The sequence below is a fragment of the Montipora foliosa genome, chromosome 13 (assembly GCF_036669935.1).
Source record: "Montipora foliosa isolate CH-2021 chromosome 13, ASM3666993v2, whole genome shotgun sequence".
Classification (NCBI taxonomy): Eukaryota; Metazoa; Cnidaria; class Anthozoa; order Scleractinia; family Acroporidae; genus Montipora; species Montipora foliosa.
The window spans coordinates 28,567,823-28,577,822 of NC_090881.1; the positions used below are offsets into that span (position 1 = coordinate 28,567,823).

Here is a 10,000-nt window from a genome sequence, read left to right on the forward strand (position 1 = left end):
GGCTACCTAGTGATTAGTTACAGCATTTTGGTGATAGCTAATAGGAAATAAACCCACATCCTTACGGAATTTTCAACAAGCAACCCACAGCTTTCTCCCTTCATGAACCCCCGCCCCCTCCCTTCATGTAAAAGGCTTCATCTTTCACACAGTCCTCTTTGCTCCTGATTGGTCGTTAGAGTAGCGCTCAATTTGCAGCCCAAAATGCGAGAAAGCAATATTCGTGAAGCATTCACAATTTTCTTCCCTTGTGGACTGAAACACCGCTACCAAATAATTTCAAATTGAAAAATGTATATACTTGCTATGGGAGGGTAAATGTTGACGTTGGACTGACGTTCGTCATAAGAAGTGCTTTTAAGAGACTTACCCGATGTCAATTAATCAATCAATGACTGACAATGAGAAATTCATTTTAATCTTTGAGTTGTTTTTTTTTGTGTACCGAATTCTCTCTAATATTGCTTGTACATTACTCAAATAGTTATGTCATGTGCATCTTTTCTAATCGATCGATACAAATTCCATTAAAACTGAGCACGATTTTTCATGTTAAAGTACTCTTTATATTTATTTTCAAAGTTCTGATTTTAAAGTGTTCTTTTCTTAGTTCACTAATATTGTTACTTGATTCCTTTTAGGATTAATATCAGATGTATCGGCTACGGGAAACAGTTATTCCCTGCTAAGGGAGTTAAACGACTTTTTACAGAAGCAATATAGAGATGGACAATTTGAAGCATTTTCCGTACATTAAATTCAAGTCGGTTTTTATAGAGTTTTCCAAATCATCATCCGATGTAGTTTGATGCCAAATAATGATCACCACCCGTTACAACCCGCTCACATTTATTGTATATTCTTGTTTTCTTTTAAAACTGAATATATTAAAGGATAACAGAAACCGATACCACACAATGAATTTGCAAATGTACTTCTCGCAAAGCCATTTCCTTAAATCCCACAGCTAATTTAGTTTTTCTGGAAAGGCAAAAACAGTACGGGATGACAACAATGCTATGTAAACACAGAATTAGCACTAAAAGCCATCAGGATAAATTTCTTTCTTAATCCTTCCTACCTTGATACCACGAAGACGATTGGCACGCTGCTGCACTGGATTTAAAACCAATACCTCTTCTCATTCTTCTTTCCGTAATTTCGCATCCTTTCGCCATCCGGAAAATAAAGCCGTCACATTTGTCTTTGAAGCTATAGCACCATTTGGTACGTGGAAGTTCATAGCCCAAATAATCCATCAAATCGAGTATGCTTATGTTCATATTTTCCGAAATAATTTTCGTGAACTTCTGAATGTCTTCTTCATATATTCTGTAAAGTATTTCAATCACAACATGCTGTATTGAACAACACAATCGAGGAAAAAATGGCCATCTCTGGATCGCCTCTTTGCGGGCTCTTTCTACACTGTAAGCAAACAAATCGTTCCATTGTTTTTCGTTCAAACATGGTACTTTAGTACAATTACAGCTATGGTTCCAAAGCGTCAAAGGGCTGTTGAAGAACTTGTTGAAATCCGCTTCAATAAATTGAAAAGCTTCTTTTGTAGAGTTGTTGTCCATTAATTGGAGTTCTCTTCCAATGAATTTACTATCTGTTTGATTGGCGAAGACGAAAACGCATTGTTTTTGCACCCATCTCGTCGCTGAACTTTCGGAATCGAAGTTGCACAACGAGGAAGTCGACACTTCGTAGGCTTGTACTAAAAGGAAAAGGACTAGAACTTTGATGACTATCTCCATCGTGGTTTGTACACTGCTGGTGAAATTGGCTTCCACTGCAAATGCTTGTATTCGAAATTCACTTTTCACACGGTTGCCGACAAGCTCGCGCTAAAATTCAAATCGTCAAATGTAAATTAAGCGTATCTACTGCGGGCCTTAATTAAAGGGGTGTCGGGAGATAAAAAGCACTTAAAGATCTCATTTGATATAAAAACTGGAAAAGAACAAAAGTTAATAATCTTTCCATACGATATCCGCACCAATAACATGTGCATTTGCACAGTCGTAAACACTTACTTTTCATGCTTCATGCTTTCCGCCCGAGAGCTGACTGGGAGGGTTATATATAAATGGTCAAAACATTGGCCTAAAGGCCGCTTGTTGGGGGGTGGGGCGGCGGAAGCTTTTTAAAGCGACAAACGATACTGAAATACCCATAACATTTTCAAAAGAGATGATTTGAGAAAATCAATGCTTAGCTATATTCTGTATTTGGGAGTGAAACGGGGAATAAATTAAAAAAAATTAATTCAATTTAAAGACCGCCAGAAATTTAGCTTTTTCTCAAACCGGAAGTCAGTTCGTTTACGCATGCGCAGTTGATCTGAAAACGAGCGCAAAAACCGTCGATGCAAACAATAGTTTGTGCGGCGATTTGTGCTTGTGAGAACACCGCGGCAAAACGTTTGCGCATGCGTGATCTTTCGCATTTCCGGTTTACGTTTCCGGGACTATCATTGGCTCTCGTGAGAAGAGCACTCTCGAGAGGAACAGGAGAATGGCTGCCGTTTGAGAATCGGTACCTTGTTGGTTTACGTTGTTTTTAGAGCGATCAAGGCTAGTTTGAACGCCAGTTTCAAGTGGAATGTATTCTTTGAGAACGTCTATGTTGTGTAAAACGTTTGCAAGTCCAATCCAACTAGTATCCTCGGAAAACTTGCTCCTGGAAAATTTTATTTCGTGGGAAAAGAGCTGCGAAACAGGTAAGTTTTTTACGCAATTTTTAATGTAGAAAGTTAGTTGCCATCGGGTAGAAAAAGTTACTGTAATGTGCAGAAAGAAGGATTCCCAAGGTTTCAGTTCATGTGTGAATTGGCTTGTGGCAGGGAAATGGCAATATTGTGCAACGTGAAGGTTATTTTTTTCTGCGTTACTCCTTACGATCGGCAACTCTACATAACATGAATGATCAATGATTCGATCAGATGTGAATTTGATTTTGAGTGTGACTGTGTCATTGGGAACGTAACCCTAGCATCAAATATTTTAAATAGCTGCTTTTAGGGTAATTATATTCTCTTTTCTTGTTAATATATCTTTAAGTTATTATACTTCTTAGCAGTCACAACCCCGGGGTCACAACTCACCGATCCATGTCGACGTCAATTTCATTATTTTGTCCGTTAAAATAGTTACCAAGTTATGGATTTGCAATTAATTTGTGTTTAAGGCACGTTTTTGACCCTGCCACAATCCATGTTTTAGTTAAAATAATGTTTGGAAGAACTGAAGTGTGGGTACATTACTAGACCTATATATAGATATCTATAGATTCAGATTCGTGACTCTTTGCGTGTAACAAATCATTTTTTTATTAGACTATTGTTTTGTGGAAGCATTAATGATGTAATTTGGTTTTAGGGGACTGTCATGTGTTGTCGGATCAAGTTAATCTGTTTTGAGTCATGTGATGGTTGACAGTGGATAGTTGTTCCTGAAATGAAGAATTACATTATTACCATGTTGCAATAACTTTACATAATTAAAATTCGAGCAAGGCGATGCTATGGCCTGGAAAGGTAACAGGAATTATTTCTGTAAAGTCTTTTCCAGAAAAATGCATTGTGGGATTATGCCCCTTTCAAATGTAGGTTAGTATGCTCTTGTTCAACATGCTTGAAGAATTATTACTACAGAAATATGAAGTTATGAGTTTTTTTAAAAGTTAAATCTGATGGAAGGGCGGATTAAAAATTTATTGAAGCAGCTGAGATGCTACCCGAGTCCACAAAGAGAGGTTCAATAATTTATTGTACTGGAAGTATTTATTAGGCCAAGTTGAAATTTCTGAAAAGTTTTGTAGGATGGCACTGAATCCCCTTCAACAAGTTTTCTTATCTTTCAAGATACATTATTTGATATCCTCCTTTTATATCCTCCTGCTGTTTTTTTATCTTCCAGCAATTAAAAATAACAATTCCTTTTTATTGCTGGAAGATAAAATCAATAATTATTCTTGATTGATTGTCCTTGTTGTTGTCACATTAACCCACTACAATGTGATGAAAGTGTGTTGCTAGCTGTAGTAATTTTTTTTACAGTAAAATCCTCCCTGCTAGTAGAAATTTAAGTCTTTGGAACAGCAATTGGAAATGGTTGTGAACTTTTTGGAGATCTTCACCACTGCTGTGTTGCTGCTTTAAGTTCTTGTGTAGTCTTAAAATTGGTGAGCGAGTAAATTGCAAGATCTAAAAAAAATTATAAAAAATAGACATATTTTAGTGATGAGTTTTTGTATCCAGAGACTGAAAATTGGATGTCCAAAAAGCATCTCCCCCCACTAAATGAAAAATGGAGTAGGTTCATTTTTAGTGAAATTTTTCAAAATCTCGGTGTCATAGGATTCCTGGACACCCCTCTACCTGAATCCTCAATGTGGAGACAACATTGGAGTACTACTGAATTTCAATAGCCACTTGTGAAAATAACAAAAATTTTTGACAAAATTATTGGTACAATTTTATGGGTTTGGTCTTAAAAAAAATTAGTTTGTCAAGTGGCATAAAGTACTTGTTTTGCAGTCTATAAAGTTATTATTTTTCCTTAAATTCGTTTGGCAATTAATTTTTCAAAATAATATTTCCCAGCTTCCGTGACTTCCTTTTTTCTTTCCAAAATATACCAATTTTAGACTGAACCGCCTGAGGTAGCATTTTGCTACCTGCACCCCAACAATGAATTTTAGTGAAGTAATTGTCCGCACTGTACTGTATTCAAGAAGAGTAAAATAAAAATATGAGGTACATTAAATGCAAATGACACTCCAAAATAGTACGAGGTAATTTTATAAGTACCTTTTGAAGAAGAACCGAGCACCTGTTGTTGCTCCTCCGTATTTCGTCCCAATGGAGACGGCAAACTGTTGAACCCACTTGGAGTTCGGCAGCTCTGGCTAAATCTTCTGACAAAAAATATTTTTGCCAGCACATTTACGGCTGCTTTTGTTGGCTTTCCCACACTTTTTTGCGGGTGAGCCGCACAACCAAACCAACGCAACAAGGAGAACTACGAAAAAAAATTGCTCTTGTCGAGCGCGAACGCGCCCGAAATTCTCTCATATTTCGTTGCTGGTGCAAACACCAAACCCCTTGGTGCAAGCGCTTGAAACTGAAATGAAAAATAAACTTTTCAACGAGACAAACCTTTCTCCCACTTTCTTATGCTAACTCTTACTTTTTGTTTTCAAACTTCACAGTACGGGATTTTATTTCGTTTACATTGGATTTAAATACGTTACCGGAAATGCGTATTGACCGGAAGCTTAAATTTGTACTCATGCGCAGTGCGTTTTACCGCGGTGTTGCTTGTGAGTGGGTTTTCTGGCCAGCTCACGATATGATGACGTCAGTCACCGGAGGTAACATTCCACTTTCTTGGCAACGTGCGAAAAATCTGTCTGTGGGCCTTTAAAGTCTGGGGTTCGAAACCTGAAGCACACTCGTAAAATTCGTGTAAAAGTTGTGCCGCGGAAAACTTCAAAACATTATGGAATAACTAAATCGTTCGAAAGTTCCTTGATAGGAGACGTAGTTTTTTTTTCCAAAATTATTCCTCTGTCAAAACCCAAACCGTCAAGAAATCAATCGCATTCTGATTTCTCGTTAAACTCATTTGTCAGTACAGACCACATCATACAGAAAAATAGGACCACAATGCGTTTGCTATACGAATTATTTATTGTACTGGATAAACAACTAGAATAACAACACACTTCTTAAAATAACAACCTCATCACAGTCCACACTAACACAATGGTGTCACAACCGACCAATCACAACCAATGAAAACGTTTCATACTATTTTGCAACAAAGGTACTATCAGTACCCAATCCTACTCTTTTCTAGTTTCTAATTCGCCGCACACCAGCAGCCGGAGTTAGCTGGGCGGGACTACTTTTTCGCCCAAAGGTTTCTACATTGGATAAATGCCCTCACACGGGTGAAGAACATGTGAATGGCGAACTCTTTAATTATTTAACGACGCCGACAAATTTACCACAACTGGCCGACATCCAAACAATCAACAGCGATCAATCGACACCTCAAAATCGAGCCGCAAAATGGCAATAGTGTAAGTCAGACTTAAGACGAAAAAATAACGTCAAACTGCTTTCCTTCGTAGAGTGATCATTCCAAGATAAACTATTTCTGGAATTTGGTGCAATGACTTGGCTCATATTTGAGATTGGACCAATTGGAGATCACTGTTGATTGCTTGCGAGGGATTTGCGCATTGCGTCGAACGAGTTTACGAAGTCAGCACTGTTATAGCTTATGAAAACTATACAAATAACAAAACAATCCAGTCGCGGACGAAATAATAAATATACTTTCTCTGTTTTACAGAATTTACTTGCTATCAAATGCGGATGAATTTTTCTTTTCTCCTTTAAATTTTATACAAAATTAATAACATTTTGAAATTTCTGTTGTGTCTCCGCACTTCACTGTACAACAGCTGACTAGGTTACCTGACCTGTCATTAAGGCTCAACACTAAACTCAGGATACCCAGGTTCTGGCCAATTATCACTTTTAATTAATAATGGTGGGTTGGGGGCTGTGGGATCTCGTCATGACAAACGACTGACAATTAATAATGTTTCATTACTATCCTTTTAAAAGCAACTGTTTTTTTGCGGAGCAAACCAATACACGGACTGCAATAATCAATTTTCAGAACTTTGTTGATTGGCTAATTGATTTATCAGACTGCTCATACGCAAACTACCGAGTGTAAAATAGCTTGTAATTTGCGAATGTGGCGCAAAACTCGTCATCTAAACTTGTAAACACGAAGATTTGCCGCTGCTGTTCAAACCATTGAGTTCTAATGATCGACCCATTTCACTTTTTGGCGAAACCGGAATTCCTACAATCTTGGAGTTCCGGAAATTGATTATACCAGAGCTCCGTGTCTTGAAGCTGACCAAAAGATAGGTGGGCTCTGGGAACGAGATTGCACCACAAAATTACGTTATCTAAAGCGCATGTCAGTTTGAGATGGCGTTCACATGACCTTCAATCACTTGGGTCATCGCGCAAAGTCTGAGAACGAGGCTGTTCCCAAAAAAATTAGACATTTCGAAACAAGCAGGTCATAAAGAGCTTTCAACTTCTAATCAACACTATTACGTAATTTGTTGAACGAGATTCAGTTCATACGCAAACACAATACACAATAAGAAGTTGTACTTAAAACACACGACCGAGGTATATTTTGCATTACAATGAACCAAAACATAGTTGTCTTGTTTGCTAAAAAGTTAAGCAAAACCAGAGAGAACAACGGAATCTTTCAAGTAGTAAGTACTATGATCAAGTTTTTAATTTTCTCTTTCAGTTGTGGCAAAATCATCAAGAAATCAATTAAACGTTCCTTAATGGAATTCTTTTGATCAAAAATTTAGCCCGTTCGTACATTCCTTTCAAGACATAAAAATACTTCGAGGCAATTTGGATTTCAGGAAAATAGAACAAAAATGAGAACATAACAGATCCCCTTGAAATCTGTGCAAAAGGATGAGGTGAACTGATAAAAAAAGGTTGATAGAATAGCCAAGGATTTTGAAGGTATGAACTGAGCATGTGCCAAACTAACATACAAAACGTCTCAATTTACCTGTGAGAAGCTTTCTTTAACGTTATAAATTTACATGAATGATATAATAGCGGAAACCGAACAATGTTAGTTCACCATGAAACTTCATTTCTCTTTCTTTTTGTGGTAGTTAATTCGTGGTATTGCCGAGTTTTTAATTTTTTTCATTGGATGAAAAAACCGACCAAGCTGCAGAAGAGGAAATTTTGTTATTCTTTTTCTTGAAAGAAAGATGGTGTTATTTTAGAACTTTGTCATTCAAATGAACGCGACTTAGAAGTACTATATACGCGTAAGAAATGATATATAATGAGGCGTCCAATGATGGAATCGAGACATTTGACCAAAGAACTAATATACCTCCATGCTGTTTACTTTTCTCTGTTGTTAATGGCTGTCCTCTTTGTCAATGAGTTTCTTACTCCTTCCAGCCTTCTCCTCAGCCTTCGGCGTCCGTTCAATTCTTGCCGCCGATTTCGGGGAAACCCCCCCGCACAGGGCTTTTATACCGTGAAGGATGCGCTTTACGTGGCCTACTTTCGTCACGCCAAGTTCCTGTGAAATTAAAACAATCCCAAACTTTTCTTAGAAGAGATTGTAGGAGAGGAATTATTTGTGACCTTCTCCTCGACATCATTAACAGGCTGGTGTGTGTAACAAGAATCAACTACTTTAGCCTTTGAAGCTGTACTGTCGTTTCCGTTTCCTTGCAGCCATGGAAGACCCAACGGGGCTTTGGGGCAATGACGGAGAGAAAATCTGCCCCGCGCCCAAAAGCGTCTCCCGGCTCTGCCGGCGGGTGTCCTATAAGCTAAAGAACTTGGAAACAACAGGAAGAGGATACAAGAGCTAACAAACTGACCTTCAAGTCGGGCCTGTCTAAGGCTAACAGTTCAGGTCCCCTGATGTCATGTTTTGCAAACAGTTCTTTGTATTCAGCCAATCCCAAGCTTTCTAGCCAATTCCCGATCTCTTCAACGCCCCAGAACTTTATCATCCGACCTGAGAACGAAATGCCAGTAACAAATGAGTAGGCAGAATATACCGGATAGTGAGGAAGGATGAGAAGTTGAGCTTAGTCTCCAGACCGAGAAAATTTACATCTTAATGTCTAGCCACTTTGCGTTACAAACCTGAAGGCGCGGAACCAACTTTGGTCATTTCCGGTTTCTTGGACGATCTGAGGAATCCGAGTTTAAACTTGCCTTTACCTTTACTGGAACCATGTCTTTCAATCTACATCAATTAATACAGGATTAGAAAAAAAAAAAAAGGAAAGGTTATGGGGGGGGGGTCAATTTTTTGGTCCACCCTTCAGAGGTCAAACCACTGATTAACGAATGGAGTGGTTTCAACCAAGTGTCGAAAAACAAGAGAAAATTATAAGAATATTTGGCCAATAACGACTGACAATGAAACAAATGATGCTCACATGAACCAATCAGAACCTTGAGCAATCCTGGGTTTGAAAAAAAATGCTTGCACTTTTTAGAGTCGAGAGATTTTAGAGTCGAGAGCAATTAGCGAATTGCTTTGGTTTTGCATTACTTCACTCAGTGATTGGCTCAAAGTTCCCGCGCCACTTTTTCAACCAAAGTGAAACCAAAACCAATCATGACTTGCACGTGCACATTTTCCCGCTCTTTGTGTCGGCTACGTGTAATTAATTACTTCGAGTTTTGATTGGTTTACTGGATTGTCTCCGTCCTTCTTTATGGGCCAAAGTAATTACTTAAGGTTTTGGTTTTAAAACACTCATTTGAAAACCGCTCTAAGTACACCCTGTAGCGACTTTTCGTTCATCAGTCCTTTGACCGGAACGAGTAAGCCCAACAAACTGACCTGCCTTCAACTGAGTTGATTCATATACAAGGAAAGGTTACGTTTATACAAACGTTGGCCGTGTAGCACTTATATTTTAAACAGAGTTAAATGAATAGAGGGTAATGTGAAGTGCTAGATTTCTATTCCATATGAACCATGTGAGCGTTAGCCCTACTGATGGAAATGTATAAACGTAACCTTTCCTTGTACTTGTACTTGCTCATTGCCGTGACTTTAACATCTTCACTTCCCACGGCCTGCTCCCGTCTGACCTTGTAGCTCAGTCGGTAGAGCAGCGGAGATCTAATCCGAAGGTCGTGGGTTCAATTCCCACCCTGGTTGGAGTTTTTCTCTGTTCTTGTGTGGGCCCATTTCCATCAGTAGGGCTAACGCTCACATGGTTCATATGGGATAGAAATCTAGCACTTCACATTACACTCTATTCAGTTAACTCTGAGTTGCTTCATAGCTCAGTTGGTGGGGCATTCCACTGGCATCGCAGAGGTCATGGGTTCGAATCCCGTTGAAGTCACCTGAATTCTTCAGGTGTT

General features: G+C 38.6%; 2 protein-coding genes across 3 annotated transcripts in view; both read right to left on the reverse strand.

Annotated features, from left to right (window-relative positions):
• LOC137984039 (uncharacterized) overlaps positions 1 to 2,064 on the reverse strand; it is a 4,116-nt gene extending 2,052 nt beyond the window's left edge. The window contains exons 1-2 of the mRNA XM_068831250.1: positions 2,043 to 2,064; positions 1,082 to 1,853 (exon numbers count right to left, since the gene is read on the reverse strand). Of these exons, the coding sequence (XP_068687351.1) occupies positions 1,082 to 1,763 (682 nt within the window). The 5' untranslated portion in view covers positions 1,764 to 1,853; positions 2,043 to 2,064. The remainder of the gene's footprint in view (positions 1 to 1,081; positions 1,854 to 2,042) is intronic.
• Positions 2,065 to 5,685: 3,621 nt separating this feature from the next.
• LOC137984037 (diacylglycerol kinase delta-like) overlaps positions 5,686 to 10,000 on the reverse strand; it is a 30,517-nt gene continuing 26,202 nt past the window's right edge. For both annotated transcript variants that reach the window (XM_068831248.1, XM_068831249.1), the window contains 3 exons: positions 8,759 to 8,861; positions 8,488 to 8,627; positions 5,686 to 8,180 (listed from right to left, as the gene is read on the reverse strand). In XM_068831248.1, the coding sequence (XP_068687349.1) occupies positions 8,013 to 8,180; positions 8,488 to 8,627; positions 8,759 to 8,861 (411 nt within the window). In that variant the 3' untranslated portion in view covers positions 5,686 to 8,012. The remainder of the gene's footprint in view (positions 8,181 to 8,487; positions 8,628 to 8,758; positions 8,862 to 10,000) is intronic.